A 24,434-nucleotide genomic window follows, 5' to 3' on the forward strand; every position below is an offset into this window, starting at 1 on the left:
ATTGGGCTAGTAAGTATTAATTTTCTATCTCCATTCTACCTCTCCTAGGCTGGTGGTACAAAGTGATCAGTTCGAAAGTCTCTAATCGAGTAAAAGGAAATATAAATAAATTAGAAAGGCATGTTAAAATACCAAGTTACAAAATAGCTTCAAAATTTACAAAATATAACAAGATGTGAATAGAAATCAATAAAGCTCAAGGGTTCACAAAAATGCAAAAACTTCAATTATTTCACTTTTAGTTACATTACTTTTTATTATTTTACAATATATTTCAAAAAAAAAGAAAGAAAAAAGAAATGCCTTACAGATGCCTTAACTGTTCTACAAGATCTGCAATACTGGCAAAAGAAGCATACTTTAAATTTAAACACACAAACATCAAAACTGTAATACCTACTTGTACTGAACCATTACTATCAAAGGGATGTCATTATTTAACAAGTAGACATATTTGTAATGCAAAATAAAATGCAAATAGTTGTTAATACAGAAAAGTAAACTTTGCATTCATGGCTACAGAAAGGATGATTTAAAAAAAAAAACACATCTGGTACTGTAACATTCTAGGCAGCAAGTTGTATTACATATGTAAAGCAATACATGCTCCTCAAAGCCTGTATTTTCAGCCTGTGCGTGTCACCTGAATCAAAAACTACATATTCTTAAAAAAAAAAAAACACCCCACAAACAGCTAGTCGGCAAAATATGTCCCTTTCAAAATCTTCCAGAAAGCCGCAATTCAAATGAATGAATTCAAGACTTTCATTAGTGGTATTAATTTTACAATAATTTCTCTCTTATAATGCTGAATGTGTTTATTTTGTCAGAGGTGAATAGAAGGAAGAAGTCTTCCAGGTTAAATTTTCACTGAAGTTCCACATAATAAGAGATGCAAATGTTGCCAGAAAGAGAGCATCTTCAACCACTTCATGTTGGTTTTTAATCATAACAGCATTGAAGTTTGTCAGTCATATTCCCAGAGAATGTTGTTCTTAGTTACCAAATAGTTCAGAAGCTTAATTACGCACTGTGCACATGTCTTCAATCTTATTTACATAAACAAAACAAAACTAATCTTACCTTAGCCAAAATTCTTTTAAAAACTGGACTGGCTGGATCTGAGACAAGATTAAAGAACCAAGACCTTTTTTTTTTTGGTTTAAACAAAAGCTACTTTTGTCTAGAAATTGTAATTGTTTGTATCCTTTCCTCCCTCCCTCCCTCAACCCTACCCTGTATAATACCCACAACTGCATGTGCATGAGAATTCAAAAGAGGAGATATGAGGAAACATCTGCTGAATGGACACCTACCAAGCAAATGATGCTTAAGTTCAGAATCTACTGCAGGGGGGACTGGGGCATAAGAGACATTCATTCCATTGTGTTGTTTTTCAAGTTCATATCAGTTTTAACTACTGTTATTTTTGCTAGAATGAGATCATGTACAATTACAAACGATGGCTGATAAGCCATTTCCTACTTAAAGTAAAACTATAATGGACGTCACTTGAGCAAATTATAACTTTCAAGATCTGAATTGAGCCAGACTAAATAGCAGTCAATGTTAACTACACACCATCACATGAAGATAAATATTCTTTGAAAGCAGTATAACCAACAACACAATCAGTTTCTTCTATTCAATTCTTTGTCAATCATACAAAATGCCAATGTTTTGGGGGGTAACAAAAAAAATTTTAAATGTATTCTGGGAAATACTGTGTTCAAATAGATAAATTGTAATACACAAAATACTACTGAAAATTAAGCTTCTGCAAAAACGGCTGGCAAAAACAAAAGGGGTGAAAATGGGGAAAGAATAAACAAGTATATTTCCCTCTGGTTTCTTGGTAAAGAGTACCAAAACCAACATCCTTCATTAGAAACAAGGAACTCTCACCCATACACCTCCCAAAAAAAGATTTAATGATTCAGGTACAACTTGGGATAAAAATGATTACCCTGCAAACAAAGTCCTGAGACTTGAGTCAAGAATTTACCTAATCACATGTTTCATGTGAAGTAAAATTTAAAGCTGCATATGCACAAAAGTTTGGTTTTAATAATGGACCCACTTTTTTTTTTTAAGTAAAGTGATAAAACACAGGAAAACAAAACCAAAAAATACCCTCCATAAACAAAGCAATCCCATCTGAGGCCTCTGTCCCTTTAACTACCTGACAGGTTAAACGTCCAATAAAATGTAAAATGCAGCATACGTAATTGTGTAATCTAAAAATTTTTCATGATAACTTATTGCAAATTGCACTTGACAGTTCACCACACCAATGGAAAACTGGCCCCTTTGTTGGTTCATACAGTTCTTGATCCTCAAATTAAGTCACCAGTAAAAGGACCTGGATAAAAAGTTTGCAGCAGTGCTCAACCAGCTGGCTCCACCTTCTGGGTGTGACCCAACTCGAGACACTGCTTTATCTTGTTCCTTTATAGGACTCTCATCCTCAGGCAGATAGTCAGGTAGGTCTGTATTCTGTTCTACTTCTACAGGAGTATCTTGGAATGGGACCAGCATCTAATGAATAGAAAATGTTAAAAATAATCAATATAATTGAATGATGTGACTTTAAAATTATTCATTGTGAATATCATCTACTTTATTTCTATACTCTAAAATACTTATCACATTAATTTATTATTTAAAGCCTAAAAAAACTGATATAAAAAAAATCGAATTATGGTGCCACTGACAATATGGAGTCATCACAGAATCAAAGAATCTAACTGACAGAAATAATCTTAAGAAGTTACCAAATACATTTTATTTTATAGATGAGGAAACAAAAATAGGTAAAGAAACTAGCCTAAAACTATAGATAACCCAGTTTGTTAGGAAACAGAATCCTCAGCCTCAACAATTTGCTTTCACTACACCAAGTAATCTCACAATGAAAGAAAAGGTTAGTGAATGAAACACAGACCAGTTGCCTGTTTCTGCTTGAAGCTGGACGGAACAAAAATCAGAAATTACCAGTTTCTTTCTCTTAATTTCTCTTAAAGGGTGAAGTCCCCTTTGTCTACCTAAAGGTAATGCTTTAGAAAGGGAGCATTCCTGGGCTGCTCTCTCCAATGAATTCAGCCTGTCACCCTGCTTTCTTATGAAAAGGCAAAAGCTGACTTGCCAAACATCATCCTCTAGCTTTAGACTAACAAAAAACAACTTACACAAGCAAACATGTAGAAGTACAATTGTAAGAAACCTGATCCAGAAACACAAACATAGAACTTCTTTCGTTTTCCCTTATGCTTCTCTTAAGAGAAGTTTCTAACATTTAGAAAGGAATTCATAGACATCATGTAAAATCTGAAAACTCTTAGTCATGGATATGTAAAGACAGATAAAACTGTAAATGTGCTTTATCTGAAAAGTTTCATTTATTTGTGCTGGAAATACTATAATCACTATAAGGACCCACAAAAGGATCAAAATCTGCTAGCTTTAAAAATAAGAGTTATCTTACTTCTTCTCCCGTTTCACTTTTTACAACCTGCTGTGCTTTCATAACTTTGGTTGATGCTATTGCTGTTGCCAAAGCCTGGGTCAAAATAAAACAAAAAAAAGAAATATATTTAGCATCATCTTTACAATTGATAGTATTAAAAAGCTTCAGAACTTATTAACAAATTCAGTTGAAAAGTGAGACCATGACAAGAGTAGAGTGGATCTCTTGGAAACTGATGATGAAAATCTAATAGGTGATAGGCCCTGGGTTAAGTCTATTGACTGCAAAGAGCCAAAAAAATGAACATAAATAAGTCTATGCAAAATAAACACAAAGTAAATTTGGGAGGGAGAGGACACTAACCCCTGAGGGAAATAGGAAAGACTTCATGAATATGTCACTTGTGCAGAGGCTGGACGTAAATGAGGGATTCTAAGAGTCAGGGCTGTGAGGTTGGAGTGCATTCTAACAAGAGGAACCAATGAGGACAAGGTCAAGAGTGAGGATATCAGTATCAAGACTGCAAGACAGCAAGGATCTAGTTCTGAACTTTAGGGTATAGGAAGGAGAGTAATGTGGAATATAATGGAGGAAAGAGGTGAGCTAACATTATTTTATCCTAGAGGTAATAAGGAGTTATTAGAGTTAGATCGTTATTACCTATCACTGGGTAGAGGAGGCAACTTGTCAGACTTGTACTCTAGAGAAAATCACTTTACAAAGTAAGTGAAGAATAGCTAGAGAAAAGAGAGACTTGGGACAGGAAGACCAAATTAGAAGGCTCCTCCTAAGGTTTTTGGCTGAAAAGTGAACAAGGCCTGAACTAGGACAGTGTTCACTACAAAGGTAGAGAAAAGAGAATGACTGCAAAAGATATTGTAGAGGTAGAAATGACAAGATTTGGCAACTGTATGGGTATGTGGAGTAAGGGAGAGTCAACAATAACAAGGTTATTAACCTGGGTGATGGGAATGATGGCTGTATTCTAGTCAATAACAGGAAAAGTTTGGAAGGAGTAGGTTTGGGAGGAAAAGAGAAGTCTAGTTTTATTAATATTGATTATCTAAAATCACTCACCTCTGCTTTCAAATCTGAACGGATTCGTACAACACATCTCTGCACAGCCATTTGAAATGTAAAACTAATAACTCCTTTAATTTTCAACAAGGCCTCTTCACAAAGATTTCTTCGAGACTGAGAAAAGGAAAAAAAAATTAAACCAAAAAAAGGAACACTTAAAAGAAATAAATATGCCCCTACTCATGTACTAACTAACATTTAGCTTTGCAGTGAAGCTTCCAAGAATCAGACAAATTTTATAGTGATCTAAGAGTTAACAGAAATTGAAATAAGTAAATAAATGATGAGGAGAGCAAAGTGCTCAAAAGCAGAAAATGTATATATTTTTTTTCCATATGATCAGTGAACAGAATTGGCTGAGAGGAGTTAGCATTAAATGAGCAGCTTGCATTTAAATGTTCAAACTGTTTCTTAACAAGCTTGGGATTTGAAATGACCAAAGGCATCAAAGCATATTTGTTAAAATGCCTCATCTGTGGTAATATACTCTCAGAAGTTAGCAATTACCTCTTTCTTGTTTTAAAGCTAATGATTTTTTCTGACTTATTTCTGTTTAACTTTTCACTAATAGTATAGATCAGGAACTCCTTCCTGAAGTTCTCTTTCTCCAGTCTGTGACATCACATTCTACTGATTCTGATCCCTGACAATTGTCTTCCTCTTCCTGCCCTCTAATTAGAGCCTCTTCAGCTCTGTTCTCTTTACCCTTTCTCATTCTGAGAGCCAGTTCAGACTCATTCCCTATATGGATGACTCACAAATACATAACTTTCATTCTATATAGCCAATCAGCTACTAAGACATGGCATTTTTTCCTGCGAATTATCATGTTGTCCTTTCCCTTTTGAATTATTTATCCTCTCTACAATCAAACACATGGAATACAAAAGAGTAGGCATTTAGGGTACAGTATATACCTGCAATCAAAATCATTAAGGAAAGGATTAGAGACAGTCATTTAGGATAAGTGTCCAACAATCTCAGATAAATCAGAATAATATTACCACTCCCAATTATGCCAGAATTTTAGCTTTATTTTTAAATAAAACATCTAACATCTAGGGTTAACCAATACTGCTAACTTACACAAATGCCAAGTTAAAAATATATCTATTTAGAGTATTAAGTGACGTAAAGGACAGCAAGGTAGCTTATAGGAAGCTAACAAATATAAATATATATATATATATCTTAAAATAAAATAATAATAAATAATAATAAATAAATAATAAAATAATACCATTCTATTAATGGATGTGGACATCATACATTTCCAAACACACACACACACACACACACACACACACACACACACACACACACACTTTGGTTGACTGAATGACTAAATTTTCTCCTTGTTGGTCTTTATAATACACTCTAATATGAAAAGAGTGCTGTTTATGTAGTTGCTTCTGTTTATTGCACTGTGGATTATCATGGATCATTTTTCAATGTTACCTCTTAAATAAATCTTCTATTTGTTATTGAAAATAATTACAATATTCTAAGTTGAATTATAGTACTATACCACAAGCTAAACTTAGCCAAAACACAAAAAATTTCTTTTTAAATATCCTTAATAACTTGCAAAAACATGTGAGGATGTTCCAGGCACTGAGGTCTATGGCTCTGCTATATATTTACATTTAAAATTCACATGATAAAACTATCTTTCAGTTTGGGGAAAGTGGAAAAATAAAAAGGTATTCAAATGCACTTGCCTCTTAGTGTCACTTCCTTCAATTTACCTACTGACTACAATAACTATTTGTCTTTCTGGAAAAGCTTAAAAATAGTCTAATGTAAATACTCAGAAAAATAACAGTTGCTACACTTGACACAGAGAGCACTGCTCCACAGCAGAACCCCTCCACTCCATTCCACTCCCATCTCTTATTGTACAGTCTGTCTCTGAATTATAATCTCTCCCTGGTCACTTTCCTCCCCCAATACCTCAAGATTTCCTCTCAGAGACCACAAACTTTGACTCCCCCAAATGCAAACTGCCCCAGGAGTTCTGCCCACCTATTCAGAAACAGGAAGTGGTCTCTTCAAGCACCAAACCCCCAAAGACAATGGTACAATGTCCTCATGTCACTTCATAGACACCCTCCCACCATAAAATCAAAGCCTCCCCATTTTCTCACCAATCTCTCTGATCTCCTACAGTGTCTCTTCTTCCTGACAAATAATAGGAATCATCTTTCTCCCATGGCCAGCCTAAGATTTGATCTGGATATATCATAACATATCCTCTATCCCTCCTCCTCCCCTCCCTCCTTTAAAGTAATCTTTTCATTTTCTAATTTAGTTCCACACCAAAAAAAAAAATGATTTACCTATAAGTGGGGTCCCTCCAAGACCAGTCCATAATTCCCCAGGCCCATTCTCTCCACCATTACCTCCACCTAATTTCCATCTTCACCACCCCTGTTCTGCTTGTGTACAATTAGAAAAAAGTCTCTTACTGGTCTCTCTGCTGTCATTTAATTGCTGTTGCAATCCTTGGCTTTTGCATTTGTTGACTTCTTCTGCATTTCTGTTGTCTGGGCTATTCAAGAAGCAAATAATTTCTTCAGGTATGTTAGTTTTTTCTTAAGAATGTTTTGAACACCTCTATTATTAAACATCTATCTTTTTTCACTTATAATTAAGCTCAGGTTTGTGGATATAGGCCACTTTAGGATGTATTGCTGCTAGTAGAGAAGTCCATTACGTTCGATTGTGCCATAGTGTATCAGTCTCTGTGTACAATGTTCTCCTGGTTCTGCTCCTTTCACTCGGTATCAATTCCTAAAGATCTTTCCAGTTCACATGGAATTGCTTCAGTTCATTATTCCTTTCAGCACAACAGTATTCCATCACCATCAGATACCACAATTTGTTCAGTCTTCCCCAATCAAGGGACACCCCCTCATTTTCCAGGTTTTTGCCACTACAAGGAACACAACTATAAATATGTTTCCCTGTTTATTATCTCTTTAGGGTATAAACCCAGTAGCAGTATGGCTGAATCAAAGAGCAGGCATTCTTTTAAAGTTCTTTGGGCATAATTCCAAGTTGCCTTCCAGAAAGGTTGGAACATGAATTGTTCAATTTAAGCACTATAAGTCTTAGGGTTCTGCAGCCTTGAGTTTTTCTAGAAGTCATCAATAAATTCTTTCAATAGGCATTTCCTTTTCTATGTTCAAAAGTTCTAGGCAATTTTCTTGTATTATTTCTTGCATTAGAGCTCAAGTTTCTTAAATTGTAATCTTCAGGAAGATCTGTAATCTCTAGAGTGCTTCTACACATTCTGTCTTTGAGGGCAACATGTTTTGCTTATATAGACAATGTTTTCTTTTCATGTTAATGCTCTTTGCTTCCCTCTTTTTTTTTTTTCCAGAAGGGCCTCCACGTATACATATTTGCATTCCTAATCAGTAGTCCTCTTTTTTTTTTTGGCAAAACTTGCCATCAAAGATTTAAGTTTTCCTATTCATCCAACAATTTCTTCTGTAAGGGCATAAATTCTCTTCTTACAATTCTTATCTCTTTTCAGCCATTGACAAATACTATGTTATGGTTCTATGCTTTCCTCAGACTCCACAGGGTCTTATGCTTCTTCAGATACTGAATACTTTCAGATACTTTGTTTTATAATATTTATTCTAGAAACTTGAATGTGTTTACTAGATCTGAAGATCATATTTCCTCCTGCTATTAATATTTTCCCTAATAACTTATCTGCTTATGTTCAAAGTTTTCCAGTTACTGCCTCCTAATATCTTGGGCAATTTTTAGGGTTTGTTTTTTACCCCTCCCAGTTATTTCCCTCTATTGCTTCCTTTCTAACTCACTTCCTTCTGATAGTGGTTTCCCTGAAGGTTAGATCTCAAAGTATCTAAACTGGTCCTACACTGGACAATTCACAGTTCACCATCCTAGGTCTCTGTCCCAAGTGACTTTTATGGAGAAAGAATTGGTCATTATTAGATGCTAAGTTCTCTCCTTCAGGCTCAGAAAGCTCACACATATCACCTCACACATCTACAGTGTTCTGCCTTGTTCCTCTGTTTCTCAGTTCTCTGGTCCAGCAGTAGAGAGGCTGACAGCCTAGTACACATAGCCTGGACAAATTTCTGCCCTTTGGAATTTTGATCTTCATGACACTGGGAGAAGATAGGGGAAAAGTTATAGAGCTGGGCTCTTTTATAAACCCAAATATGTCTTACTGTCCTACCCCATTTTCTCTATTCTTCTTCAGTCTGAAGTTTGAAAGAAGGAAGGGGAAGGGAAATAAGTGTTAAGGTATAGAGATGTTTTGCTGCAATCCCATGGGTCTGCTAGTGCTGTTTTGAAGCCTTTTTACGAGGACCATGATGGGTGATGGGGGAGAAAGTGCTGAACAAGAATGAGTTTGGTATTAGGTTGTATAGTTTTCACTTTTGCTTTGGATTCCTCATGTTTAAGATCATGAAGTAAACTGAAATTACTTTGTCTTTATGCATCATTTCTATTTTGGAGAGGTGTGAGAGAGGTCATGAGAATCACAAAAGATGTCTATTCCACCATCTTGTTGGTCATGTGATCTGGAACTCATCAGTCTCGCACAAAGCCAACCAACCACACAGCATAGGAGATAAATTATATGGGCACTGATTAGATGTAAGCAATTCAATTCAATAAATATTTATTATGGATGTCCCAAGGCTGCTCTAAAGATACATAAATTACTGGCAAAACATTCTCAGGTATCAACAAATTAATTTCTATAAATCAAGGATTATATTCATATTTGTTTCCTACATAGAAAGAAGTATTAATTTGAGAAATTATAATATAGCTAGAGATTCCTAAATGTTGGTATAATTATTGAATAACTAAGATATAAGGACACCTAAGGCTATTTGTGAGTTTGCTACTAAAAAATGGTGTTCGGGGACAAGTTACTTAACCTTTAAAGGATTAGTTTGTCAATTATAAAATGGGGAGTGTGAAGACACCTTCAAGGCAGCTCAAGGTACTTTCGATGAATGAGCTAGGACTCCTAAATTTTAGAAAATATGATATTTAAAGAAATATCCATAAATATTGGTATAAGATGAACCAAGTGAAGCATTATTTAACCCAGTAATACTCTATTTTCCTTGAAACAAAAAAAATTTATACCAATAGAAATAATGACAATTTATAATTTGAAATGAACAAAAAGTTGAAATAGAGATAGTCCTGGGAAGAATTCTATAGTACCAAATTAGTGTGCTAAAGTAATAGGAATAATAAGGTAAACAAGGTCTTGGATAATTGTTTTAGGAGAACCAGTAGAATACTCCATTCTAATAACATATTTCAGAAAGATGTCATTTCATCACTTTTCATTGAAGATTTTAGGTATTATGATGATTCCCAGAGCTATATATTGAGACCTAGTTTCTTTTCTGAGATCCAGTCTTGAATGACCAATTGTTGGATATTTCAAAACAGCTGTCTTATTACAGGCCCTAGAAATTCCACATGGTCAAAATAAAACACATTATCTTTTCCTCAAACTTAACCACTCTTCTAAATTTCTCTATTTTTGTCAAAGGCATGGCCTATTCTTCTAGTCACCAATTACAACCATAATATGTATCAACCTACAAATCTCACTCATGCTTACACCACAGAGATGATGCATTGTCCTTTTTTATTATTATGTCATATATTATTGACATATGATATCTCTGTCATATATTATTATTATTATTACAACATCCTCTTCCTTCATTTCCCTACCTCAAGTCTCTTCCCACTCTAATCCATCCACCAAAGAGCCAGTCTTAGAACCACATTCCCCCACGTCTCAAACTCCAACAGCTCCCTAAGATTAAATGTGAACTCCTCTGCATGACACTGGAAACTCCTTACAACCTAGTTCCTTCTTCTATTTCCAGCCTTCTTACACATTAGTCCTCTTTCATGCAATCTATAGTCTAGTCTTTCCTCACAGATTACTTCATCTTCCGTCTCTGTACCTTTGTACTCCAAAGTGCCCTCCAGTGCTGGAATGCACTCCTTCCCAAATTCCACTTTCTGGAATCCATCCCTCCTTTCTTTGAAGACTTGGACTAAGAGCTACTTTCTACATGCCCTCAGATGGTAATAATATTCCATTCCTCAACCTCACAGTTACATTTTGTCTGTATTTTGTACATATCTATATATGAGCATGTTGTCTCTCCAATTCATATGTACCCTTCATGAAGGCAAGGACTGTTTTATTTTTACTTTTCCATCCCTCTTAAGATCAATAAATACTTACTTACTGAGATGTAACAAAAATTCATCCTACTGTGCCTCATTTCCCCCACTGTACTAAAATACTAATATTTTAAAAGGTGGTTTCTCCAACAAAATATCAAGAAGACTTGATGCTTCATACACTCGTTACAGGTGTATGACAAACTTAAATGAAAAAATGAAATCTAAATTGTCATTTTTGTGTATTTTCAGATCACTTACAGAATCATCAAGGCCATCTATATGCAAAACAACTGTTTTGGCACGCTTGTTTGTAGTTCCAAGAAAAAACTGAGCTTTCCTTCGACGAGAGTTCATTTCATTGACACTACCAGTATCTGCCATGTTAGATGACTGAAGGATGTCATAGATTTCAGAAGCCAGAAGTTTAGTCTCTCCCGGAGTAGTAGTCCTTGCAAAGAAAAACAAATTTATATCAGTAAAATATTATCTAAATTTTATTTTATTGGTACCATGACTCTGGCCCTCAACTGAACAAAAAGCAACATCTCCAATTAAATGATTTTATCTAATTCAGAAGAAATTCTATGTTATTCCATAATAATAAACAGGAAAGTAACACATAAAAGTTATAAATGTCATCTACATCATAAGCACCTAATAAATGGTTGCTGAAGTGAACAATAAAATAAAATCTGCTATATTCTGGGTCAACCCTATGGACTAGTCCAGCCGGTATACTATCCCTGACAGGAGCATTAAAGGATAAGCAGCATGTTACCATGACAAACTTTTAAAAGTTAAGAATTTTTTTTAATCCTAGATCAATTATTAAGGATGTATCCTATTTTTAAGTGGAGTTTTAAAAATAAAAATGTATTGACATCTTATTTTTAAATCACATATATTCCTATTAATCTATTCTCCCACAGTTATTCCTTTTATTAAAAAAATTAAAAGAAAAAAATTTCAGTGAAACTAAATGGGACGTTTAAAAAACCTAATAATAAATATAGTGCTCCATATTACCCCCATAACTGCAAAAAAAAAGGGACATCTCTTTTTGCTGTGCAAGTTTAGTCATAATTTTACAGCATTTGGTTTTGACTTATTATTCTTTACAGATAAAATATTGTAGTCATCATTTATATTATTTTCCTAATTTGATTTTACTTTGCATCAGTTTGAAAGTCTTCTCATACTTCTCTGTAATAATGACATTCATTATTTCTTAGACAATAATATTCCATTATACTCTGTCCCAAAACTTGTTTAGCCATCTCCTAACCAATCAGTATGTTTTCTTTTTCCAGTTCTTTGCTATAACAAAAAGGACTACTACAAATACTATGATGTACTTTATTTCTCTTTTATCACTGACCGTCCTGCTTACCACTCCTCAATAAGGATTTTTGCAAAATCCTAATGGTTGGCCTTCCTGCCTCAAAGTCTTTCCAATTTATCCTCTAGTCAGCTGCTAAAGTGATTTTCCATAAATACAAGCAAGAATGTGTAATATACTCCAGTGGCTCCCTATTATTTTGGTCTTTGTACTGGCTTTCCCACATGCTTGAAACAAATGGAAATTTCAGCAAAATGGATTAACTCACAGATTCTCCCCAGAAAGGCCATCAAAAGAGTTGCAACAAAAAAACATGATTTCATAGGATATAAACTATCTTTTCTGTTTCATTTCCCAAACATAAGTTAAAGACTAGCAGTCCTGAGAATGAGCATTTCCAATTGAAGTTATACTTCAGAGGTAATTCTGAGTTCAAAACTTAAGACACTAGCTTCAAAGAGGGAGATTTCCTTAACAGATTCACTTCTCCTAGAATGGAAAGGATTTTTGGTAAGGTTGTAAGGATACTCTACAGCAGAAGAACTGGTCATGCCATGTAGAAGTATGACATTTGGACCTTCAATGATACATGTAAAACACAGTGGAATTGCTCACTGGCTCCAGGAGGAGGCGAGGAAAAGAATATGAATCATGAAACCATGGAAAAATATTCAAAATAATTTTTTTAAGAGATTTGGATCTTGCCATCCCTCCACAATGTTGCTGTGAGTGGTTTAACTGGTTTGTTTATTTCTAAGGTAAATGGGAGTTGAATCTAATAAGCTATTTGATGATCATCTCTTCTCCCTCTATTACTACCTCACTTGATGATTCTATCACCTCCCATGGGTTCAACTCTTTTAAGCAGTCCTAACCTCTTTTCTGAACTACAGTCTCTAACTGTAAACATATTGAACTTGAGCAATCTTAAGCATCTTAAACTCATATACAATCTGTTACCAAGTCCTGTCATTTCTGCCTTCATATCTCTTGGATACTCTCTTCTCCACTCATATCACTACTGTCCTCCTCAAGGAGGGATGGCTTGTCTCTATCAAAGCTCTCACTTTAGTGTATTTTCTACATCAATGCCAAAATGATCTTTCATAAAATGCAAATTTGAAAATGTACCCATCCCAGTGAACACCAGTAATTTCAGAATCAAATAGAAAATATTGTGTTTGATCTCGAAAACTATTCACAACATGGCCCTTTCCTAATTTTCAGTCTTACCTCCCTCCTCTCCACATATACTATGATTCAGAAGCACTGGCCATCTTGACCTTATTCTCACAGGATACTACAAGTCCCATTTCTTTGCCTTTTCACTCACTGTCTCCCATGCTAAAAATATCTTCGCTCCTTACCTTTTACCTCCTGCCTTCCTTCTAGGCTCAGCACAAATTCCATCGTCAGTAAAAGACTGTCTCCCTGCCAATTTTCCACCTCTGCTAGTGCCTTCCCTCTGCCTATAATGTATATATTGCATGTATGATGCTTTGCATGTTGTTTTCTCTATTAGAATATGAGCTTCTTGAGAACAGGGAGTATGCGTTTGCCTTTCCAATGTCTTAGCCCAGTGCCCAGTGTATAGTAATTACTTAATAAATACTTGTTGACTGACACCAGGAAAGATGCTTTTCACCCCTGACTTCTTAGAATCCTTTGTTCCCTTCAAAGCTCACCTCAAGCAACCACCTCTGACATGACAGTGACTTATCTTGCCCCCATTTAAATTAACTTTACTTTGATACATGCTTATATCACTTTATACATGTATATTCTGTGTTGATTTAAATTTGATAAAACTTGATTTACTATAATCTCAACAATAACAATAATGATCACAGTGCTTAAAAAGAACCTTTAAAAAAGAAGCAGAAATGGAAGATTTTGGGGGGAGGTGAAAGTGGGGAGAGAAGCATTTCAAGTATATGTTAGAGCCAGTATAAAGGAAAAAGCAATAGGGAGCCATTGGAGTATATTATTTAGGGGCAGGGGTGGAGGTAAACACATTCATGCTTGTACTAATGAAAGATCATTTTGGCAGGTAATTAGAGGATGGAATGGAAGTAGGGTGAGGCAGGGAGACGAACCATCAGGATACTAGAATCATTCAAGTGGAGATGGCATTGTCAGACTGACACTTTAGAAACATCACAGTGGTAGCTCTGTGAGAGATGACTTGGAATGGGGAAAGATCTGAATCAGGAAGCCGAAGTCGGGGAATAATACAAGTAGTTGTAGTCAAGAGGTGATAAGAGACTACCTAACATGACAGCTAGGTAAATGGGAAAGGGGGGTATATGTAAGTGATGCAGAGATGAACAAAATTATTAAGACATGTCATGCAATTAAGAAAATTCTGATTTGACTATATTCAGTTCTAATTGATCCAAAAATATGGACTATAGAAACAAAGTACAAAGTAATAATTTAATAAAGAAATACAACTTATGTGACTAAACTGTCATACTGAGATTATAAAATCTAAAAATTCATAACCAGACAACACTTTTGACTTATTATTTGAAAAAAGAAAGATATGGCAGCCAGGGGGGTTCAGTTTACATTGAACTTAAGCTTTTCTGTGTCAATGAATATTCCCTTTTGCAATCTGGTGAAGCCCAAAGATCCTTTTTTCAGAATTTTGTTTTTAAATGCATAAAATACATAAAGTTACAAAGGAATCAAAGGTTAATAAAAATGAAGCTGTAATTTTATCTCCATTCAAGGTTACTGACCTTTTTTAATCTATTCATAGAACCTGTAGGAAGTGAAGCAGGCTAGATTCAGGAAACTGGAAAGCTCTTTTAATGACACCAAATTTCTCCCTAAAACAAATTCCCCCATTGAATTTTATCTAATTTTCAATTACAGATTCTTTCTTTTGGCTCTAGCCCCTCTTCCACCCAGTGAGATGGCAAGAAATACTATACATATATGTGTGTGCATATATATACACACACAGATAAAATCTGTATTCTGAGTCCACCAGTTCTCTGTCTGGAGGTGGATAGCATTTCTCTTTTATAAGCCCTTTGGAACTGCAGTGCATTAGTGTTGATCCAAGTCACTAAATCTTTCACTGATATCATTACAATATTGTTGTTATTGTGTAAAGTGTTCTGATTCTGCTCACTTCAATTTGTATCAGTGGTTCCTATGCATCTTCCCAGGTTTTTCTGAAACTATTCATTTCACCATTTCTTATACATGATAGTATTCTCTCACATATATACCATCAAAGGTTCATTTTTTTAAATACTCATATTTTTCTGGTGATGCTGAATGGCTACCAGCCAGCCATGGAATATTATAGTCTCCAAAGAAACTGAATCAGCATCACCCAGAGGACATTGGAAAGGTGAAGCCTGTACATAACTAGGCAGCAACACATCACAAATAGGATAGTACAATGGAGAAGCACTTGCTGTCCTCCATGCCTAAAGTATATTACTTCTCCTCCAATTCATAGGAATTCTCTCCTTTCAAGTATGGCCTTTTAACATAAAGCCTTTTCCTGATTATCCCAATTGCTGCTCTCCCTTCCCCCATTTGTATTTGTATTATAATTTGTATTATTAATGTTTATTCCCTATATAATTATATGTAAATTGTCTGCCTCAGACTTCAATTCTAGGTTCTTCTAATTAGGGAGTTTCGTTTTGTCATATTTGTCTTCCCAGAACCTAGATTAATAATTATTGTTCACTTAATAATATTCATTGATTGACTGAAGTGAACTAAAGGATGTCATCCAAGAACTGTAAGAATGAAAAAGAATATGAGCTGGACATAATCATAAAAATGAGATACTGACAGAGAGCCTGAGTATTCCACTGGCACCCATACAATATGGAAAAAACTTTTCTGGGTGGCAAACTTGCTACAGAAGGAAAACCATGAACAAGATATGTTATGATCTACATCACCTACATCCATGAAAATACAAATCCAGGCAAATATTTAAGAATAAGATCTTATGTGATATTTAATCTTACTAGATTTGGTTCATTGCTCTGGTCTAAGAGAAAAAGCTTTATAGACAATAGTAATATCATCCAAGAAATAGATTTTTGATACAACTGCCCAAGAAAAATATCTAATGGAAATATACTAGATGACCAGGGGTGATGGATGCAAAAGGATCTCCTCAACCAATCCACCAATCAGAGAAAATGTCATCTAAAAACTGTCTCCATGAAATGAGTAATGACAGGGTACCTCATCTTATTAAGTTTTCCTTACAATGAGGTAGAAATTTTCACCTCTGCATTTTCCAGAAACGTGAAATGAGTTCTTTCTTCTGGGGTTCAAACACAGTTCAATCCCTCTTTGAATGACAACCTTTCAAGGTCTTAAGACATTTATCATGTCCCCATAAACAAAATATCTCTAATTCCTTCAACCAGTTTATGGTCTCTAGCTTTCATGTTTTGATACACAAGTATATCAATCAATGTCTTTCCTAAAATATGGGTGCCCAGAAAGGAACAGAAAAATGCTCTATAAGGGATGTGAACAGAGAAGAGCAATGCAATATTTTCAGCTCTTTCATTTGGTATGCTATTTCTCTAACAACTAATCTTAAGATCAAAATAGCTTTTTTGACTACAACCTACCTGCCTCCAGTCTCACCTTAGGCTACTAGTCCAATAAAGTCTCTTGATTAGACACTATTCAAAACTATGCTCTATACTATAAACTGAAATATGCTAGTTTATTTGATAAAGGATGCCATGGCTCCTTTTGGCATAAATGACATGTCATTTAAAACAAACATCTCTTTTATAGTTTTCCTGAAAGACCCTAACAACAACAACGTTCACTTAACTCATAAGCAGTCTCTATGTTCAGAGTCTTTATTATTAACTGTCTCCAAGCTATTTTTAAGCTCTTAAAACTTTTGGTTGATGACTTGAACCCTCTTCTTCACTATGACACTATCTCCCATACCTATAACCCCAAGATCTTATTGTTCTCCTCTGCCATGCCAAAGCCACTTTTGTTCTTTACCATTCTCCTCCTGATGTTTCCCTCCACATATCTCCTGTCTCTCTCCTCCTACTTCCTGTCTCCTCCATTCTCTGCTGCTTCTGGACTACTCATCTTTCACGGGGAAAATCTCAAACAACAATCAGACAGAATGTAATCATGTGGTCACTGACTCTTGGTTATTTTAATCTTTTCTCAAAGATTTTGACTTTAGTTATGCAACAAATTATTCTTCATTATATCTAAGCTTGATACAACTCTACCTAATGGAGGTCATAAGAAGTTTGGTCTCTGGATAATGTAGATAACTGATTTTTTTTTCTTTACAAGTTGGGTGTACTTTTTTTTAACTTAATTTTTTTAATTATATTCAACTGATTAATTTAGAGCATTTTCTCAGGATTAAAAAAATCATGTTCTTTCCCTGCCCTCCCCTCAACTCCCTCCCATACCCGACGTACAATTCAACCAGGTCCCACAGAAATGTACTGTATCATTGCATTGCTGCTAGTAGAGAAGTCCATTCTGTTCGATTGCACCACAGTATATCAGTCTCTGTGTACAATGTTCTCCTGGTTCTGCTCCTTTCACTCTGCATTAATTGCTGGAGGTATTTCCAGTCCCCATGGAATTCCTCCACTTTATTATTCCTTTGAGCACAATAGTATTCAAATACCACAATTTGTTCAGCCATTCCCTAATTGAAGGGTATCCCCTCATTTTCCAATTTTTTACAACGACAAAGAGCACAGTTATGAATATTTTTGTACAAGTCTTTTTCCTTATTATCTCTTTGGGGTACAAAACCCAGCAGTGCTATGGCTGGATCAAAGGGAAGATAGTCTTTTAGCAACCTTTGGGCATAGTTCCAAATTGCCATTCAGAATGGTTGGATCAATTCACAACTCCACCAGCAATACATTTAATATCACGATTTTGCCACACCCCCTCCAGTATTCACTACTTTCCTTTGATGTCATGTTAACCAATCTGCTAGGTGTGAGGTGATACCTCAGAGTTGTTTTGATTTGCATTTCTCTGATAAGAGATTTAGAACACTTTCTCATGTGCTTAGTAAGTTATTTCTTTATCTGAAAATTGCCTATTCATGTCCCTTGCCCAATTATCAATTGAGGAATGGCTTGATTTTTTTGTACAATTGAAGCTCTTTATAAATGTGAGTTATTAAATGATGTCAGAGATTTTTGTTATGAAGACTTTTTTCCCAATTTCTTGCCTTCCTTTAGTTGCATTGGTTTTGTTTGTACAAAAACTTTTTAATTTAATGTAATCTAAATTATTTATTTTACATTTTGTCATTTTTCCTACCTCTTTCTTGGTCTTAAAATCTTTTCTTTCCCAAAGATCTGACAAGTATACAATTTTGTGTTTACCTAATTTACTTAGAGTTTCCTTCTTTATATTCAAGTCATTCACCCATTCTGAGTTTATCTTGGTGTAGGGTGTTAGATGCTGATCTAAATTAGTCTCTCCCATACTGTTTTCCAATTTTCCCAACAGTTTTTTATCAAATAGTGGGTTTTGGCCCCCAAAACTGAAATCTTTAGGCTTATCATAGACTGTCTTGCTGAGGTCATTTACCCCAAGTCTATTCCACTGATCCTCCCTTCTGTCTCGTAGTCAGTACCATATTGTTTTGATGACCACTGTTTTATAATACAGTTTGAGGTCTGGTACTGTTAGGCCACCTTCACATTTTTCCTTTTTCTTTTTTTCAGTATTTCCCTTGATATTCTTGATTTTTTGTTCTTCCCAATGAACTCTGTTATAGTTTTTTGTAATTCTGTAAAAAGTTTCTTGGTAGTTTAATTGGTATAGCACTAAATAAATTAGTTTAGATAGGATGGTCATTTTTATTATGTTAGCTCATCCCACCCATGAGCAATTAATGTTTTCCCAATTATTTAGATTTAGTTTTAATTATGTGGATCGTGCTTTGTAGTTGTGATAAAAGAGTTCCTGTGTTTGTCTTGATGAATAGATTCCTAAGTATTTTATATTGTCTACGGTGATTTTAAATGGAATTTCTCTTTTTAACTCTTACTGCTGAGATATGTTATAAATATATAGAAATGCTGATGACTTATGTGGGTTTATTTTGTATCCTGCAACTTTGCTAAAGTTGTTAATTATTTCGACTAGCTTTTTAGTAGACTCTCTAGGATTCTTTAAGTAGACTATCATATCATTTGCAAAGAGTGACAGCTTGGTCTTCTCATTGTCAATTTTAATACCTTCAATTTCTTTTTCTTCTCTAATAGCTACTGCTAGTATTTCTAGTACAATATTAAATAAGAGAGGTGATAATGGGCATCCTTATTTCACTCCTTATCTTATTGGGAAGGCTTCTAATTTATCCCCATTGTAGATGACACTTGCTGATGGTTTTAGATAAATACTGTTTATTATTCTTAGGAAAGGCCCTTCTATTCCTATACTTTGTACTGTTTTCAACAGGAATGAGTGTTATATTTTTTCAAAGGTTTTTTCTGCATCTATTGAGATAATCATGTGATTTTTGTCGGTTTGCTTATTGATATGGTCAATTATTTGGATGGTTTTCCTAATGCATTCTTGCATTCCTGGCATAAATCCCACCTGATCATAATGAATGGCTTGTGATCACTTGCTGGAGTCGTTTTGCTAATATTCTATTTAAAATTTTTGCATTATGTTCACTAAGAAGATTGGTCTATAGTTTTCTTTCTCTCTTTTTGACCTGGGTGGCTTTGGAATCAGTACCATATTTGTGCCATAAAAGGAATTTGGTAGAACTCCTTTTTTGCAAATTATGTCAAATAGTTTGTATAATATTGGGATTAGTTGTTCTTTGAATGTTTGATAAAATTCACTTGTGAATCCATCTGGTCCTGGGGACTTATTCTTAAGGAATTCTTGATAACTGATATTTTAAATGATGGCATTAAATCATTAATACAAGGTTAGATTATAACCCATTTAAGTTGAAAAGAAGCATGTTTTTATTTTATTTATTTAATTTTAGGTTTATATAAAAATTGACAAAAATGCTGGTGCTTAGACAAAATTTCAGTAATCTGAATATTTCATTAATGCATAACACCTAATTTTCCAGTGACACCAGAGCCTACTTTTAGGGTGGAAATTTTTTATATTATTCTTGACTAAAAGTTGTTTGTATAACCATTAAAAACTTTTAGAGGGAAATTTTTTTGTATAATTCTTGACCAAAAATTGTTAAGAAATGGATATTATGAAATTATTCTTCCCTAACAACACTATGATAAATTTGTAATATAGGAAGAAAATATTCAAGAAATAAATTTTTTCTGAATTCATACTAGAAATGCAAGAATGGTTCAATATTAAATAATTCCCATAATCATCTAAACAATAAAAATATTTTAAAATCCTATGGTTATTCCAGTAAGCATCAGGTAAGACTCCAAAGAAATATAACATTTGGTATGCTCAAAATTCTAAACACTACTGCTATGGAATATTCTTGAAAGCATTGTTTAAAACAAAAAGTAAACAATTTCAATGTAGAAAACCTGAAGCTTTCTTAATACTAAGAGCATTATATACCCTTTGCATTATTTGACACAGTTATAAATTTGCTAGCTATAGCAATTCACACAGAACAAAATCAAAGGTATTTCAGCACAGAGGCAAAATTATCCCTATTTGCAGATAACAAGATGGTATATGGGGGAAAGGGGGGGAGGAGACACTGTTGGAAACTGAGACAATTAATTACAGCAAAATTTCTGGATGCCAAATGAATAAAAAAAATTATCAGTACTTCCAGATAGAAGTAATAAAAACCAGTGTGAATCTTAAAATTTCTCAGACTCCACCTTGGAACATTATCTTAAGGTTATGGTTAAGGTTATTCCCCATGTAAACAATGGAGGTACTTGGTCAGGAATGTATTGGGAACGCTAACATTACTCCACCCATACTTAGGCATACTTTGGGGAAGATAAAGTTGTAAACTCCTTACTAAACAATGAAAAAGTACTTAACCCATACTTATAGTGAGGCAAAAGCCCTTAAGCTAGGTCTATTTTTAGATCTAATACAAAAGGGTGTTAAGTACCCATGAAGGTCAAATTAATCACTAAAAGGTCAAGCAACTTGCAAGGGGCAAGCTTAACAAAGAGGTGTAAAGTACTCAGAAGATATAATCTGCCCAGAGAAGGTGAGAACTAAAAACTAAGAATGGGTTGTCCTAGGAAATGCGTCTACTGTGATTGGTTGAAAATTTAGGGGCGGTGACACAAGAGAAATTTCTCTTTAAAAGGAGTTGTCTGAACCAGTTCAAGGGTAGTTCGATTTAATTTAGCTTTGGAAGCTGAATTAGAGGTCAGGAGTCAGAGGAGGCTGCTGGATCTCGGAACACTACAGTTTTGCTTGGAAAGATCTTGTGGTGAGTGATTAAAGACTGACCTTAGTTTCTCTCTTAAAGAGAAAAGGCCTAGGCCACTGGCCTAGGCCCTAGCCTTTTCCTACTATTTCCTCTTACTCTGTCTCTTTTCCTTTCCTTAATTCCTTGATTTGTATTAATTAAAATCTCCATAAAACCCAGCTGACTTGGGTATTTCATATTTGGGAATTTTTACCATGGCGACCACTTATTTTTTATTTAATTCAAGACACTAAAATTATCTTTACAGTTTTGGCAATTCAAAGTCTTGAACCCATATTTTAGCGGTCACAACCAGGAAGTAGTAAAACAAATACAAAAGAATAAAATATCCTAGAACTAATCTACAAAAATACAGATGATTTTTAAATATACATATATAAATATATGCATAGATATACCCATGCCTACAAAATATTCTTTATAGAAATAGTTAAATGATGGTGAGATAATAACTGGGGTTGTGCCAATATAACAAAAATAACAATACTATCTAATTTAGAGACAGTGTTTTGCAAAGCAAATTACTAAGGGAATACCTTTCAGAGTTAGACAAGATAATATCAAAAGATCTAAATTCTTAAACTAAATAACAGAAAAGTTTACCTGTAAGGGATAAAGGATCACCACACACCAAACTATATATGGTAAGGCAATCATCATTAAAGGTGATATTGGCTATTTAAAAAATGGAAGTAGAACAATGGAACAAACAAGAAACAAAAACTCAAAAAACAGTAACCTTCTAGGTATGCAACCTTGGACAAATCACTTAATCCCCACTGCATAGCCCTTGTAGCTCTTCTGCCTTAGAAGCAATACACAGTATTAATTCCAGGATGGAAGGTAAGGGTTTAAAAAACAAAACAAAACTGTAGCTTAGTGTTTGACAAATTGAGAACCTTCCCAATGGAAATAAGTCATTTCTGAACATGATTGGCTAAGTAAATTATAAAACAATTTGGCATGAATTAGGATCAGACTAACATCTTTCACAATATATACTAAAGGGAATGCAACCTGAACATAAAATATCACTTTAAAAAAATCAGGGGGCAGCTGGGTGGCTCAGTGGCTTGAGAGCCAGGCCTAGAGACAGAAGGTCCTGGGTTCAACTATGACCTCAGACATTTTCCAACTGTGTGTCCCTGGTGGCAAGTCCCTTGACCCCCATTGCCTAGCTCTTATCACTCTTTTGCCTTGGAACCAATACATAATATTGATTCCAGGACGGAAGGTAAGGGTTAAAAAGAAAATCAGAAGACAGTAATATCATTTGTTTTTCAAAACTCTAGTTATAGAAAGAATTCAAAAGAGTAAAACCATAATCTTTTACTACAATTGTTAATAAAATTTAAAAGCTTTTGAAGAAATAAAATCAGTAAAGACACAATTAGAAAAGAACAATAGGATAGTGAAAGATATTTGAATCAAGTTCCCAAAATGACATCCAAAATATGAAGAGAATTTTAAAATGCATATTTAATACTTCCCCAACAGATAAGACAGAAACAACAAAAAACTAGAGCTGAAAACTACAAATGATCATAGTTAAAGATACTCCTAGTCACTACTAATAAAATAAAAAATAAATTAATATTCTGAGGCTTCATTCCATGCACACTGGCAAAGTTCAAAAGGGTGGATTAGGAACTATTAGAGTATCTGTGGTAAAAGAGGCACAAGGATGCATAATTAATGTGACCCAAATACATTCTGGATTTTAATTTAGAATTTTTTAAGCAAAAAGGTAAGTTGTCAACACTCTCTGATTCTGTGATTCTACTCCTGAAATATCCCAAGAAAGTCAAAGACAGAGACAAAAGTTTAATTTATACCAATATAAGTTGGAAACAAAGTATATCTATCAAATGAAGGAACAACAACAAAAAAAAGGCATGATCATACTACTATTATACAGTAAAAAATGAGGACTATAAGGAATTTAGAGAAACATAGGAAGAAAAGTATTAATATTATGATATGGAATGAAATATGTAGATTCAAGAGTACATATATAATAATTACAACAATAGAAATGAAAATATGACAAAAAGGAAGCATTCTAAGTAATCAGAAAACCAAGGAGGATAATGAAAACATACCTTTCTCCTTCCTGGCGGAAAAACTGGGGACTGCTAATACAAAATACTATATACGTTTTGACATAAAGAGCGATAAGTAAATTGGGGGAGCATGGAAAAATGTACCTTTTCAGATTTACTGATAAAAGTAAGTCTATGACTAAACAAGAAAATAGAAAGAAGAATGGGAAATAAAATGGAGAATTTTGATTATATGAAATTAAAATTTTTTGCACAAAAAGGCAATAAAAATTGAAAAAAAGTAAAAACTTATAGCAAGTTTCTTGGATAAAGGTCACATTTCTCAAATACAAAGGAAATTCAATCAAATCAAATAAGAGTCACTGTTCAATCAACAAATGGCCAAAGGATACAAACAATAAGTTTTTAAGAAAAAAAAAGCTATCGATAGTCAAATGAAAAAATGCTCTAAATCACTAATGATTAGAGAAATGAAAATTATAACAACTCTGAGATACCACCTCACATCTATGAAATTGACTAATATGATTTTAAAAAAAAGGAAAATGGCAAATGCTAGGGGCATAGCAGAAAAATATGTACACTAGTTGTGAACAGCTCTAATCATTCTGGAAAACAATTTGGAACTTTGCCCAAAGGTTTACAAAACTGTACATACCCTTTGACCCAAAATACTATTATTTGGATTTATATCCCAAAAATATCTGAGAAAAAGGGAAGGGACTCATATGTACAAAAAATGTTTTTAGAGGCTCTTTTTTGGGGTGCCAAAGAATTTGAAATTAAAGGGCTGCTCGTTGATTGGAGAATGGCCAAAAAAGTTATGGTATA

General features: G+C 34.3%; 1 protein-coding gene across 1 annotated transcript in view; it reads right to left on the reverse strand.

Moving 5' to 3' along the window:
- Positions 1-230: 230 nt before the first annotated feature.
- ARMC1 (armadillo repeat containing 1) overlaps positions 231-24,434 on the reverse strand; it is an 82,178-nt gene continuing 57,974 nt past the window's right edge. The window contains exons 4-7 of the mRNA XM_001379158.4: positions 11,030-11,219; positions 4,544-4,660; positions 3,485-3,559; positions 231-2,538 (exon numbers count right to left, since the gene is read on the reverse strand). Of these exons, the coding sequence (XP_001379195.1) occupies positions 2,347-2,538; positions 3,485-3,559; positions 4,544-4,660; positions 11,030-11,219 (574 nt within the window). The 3' untranslated portion in view covers positions 231-2,346. The remainder of the gene's footprint in view (positions 2,539-3,484; positions 3,560-4,543; positions 4,661-11,029; positions 11,220-24,434) is intronic.

This window comes from Monodelphis domestica, chromosome 3, assembly GCF_027887165.1.
Source record: "Monodelphis domestica isolate mMonDom1 chromosome 3, mMonDom1.pri, whole genome shotgun sequence".
In the NCBI taxonomy this organism is placed as follows: Eukaryota; Metazoa; Chordata; class Mammalia; order Didelphimorphia; family Didelphidae; genus Monodelphis; species Monodelphis domestica.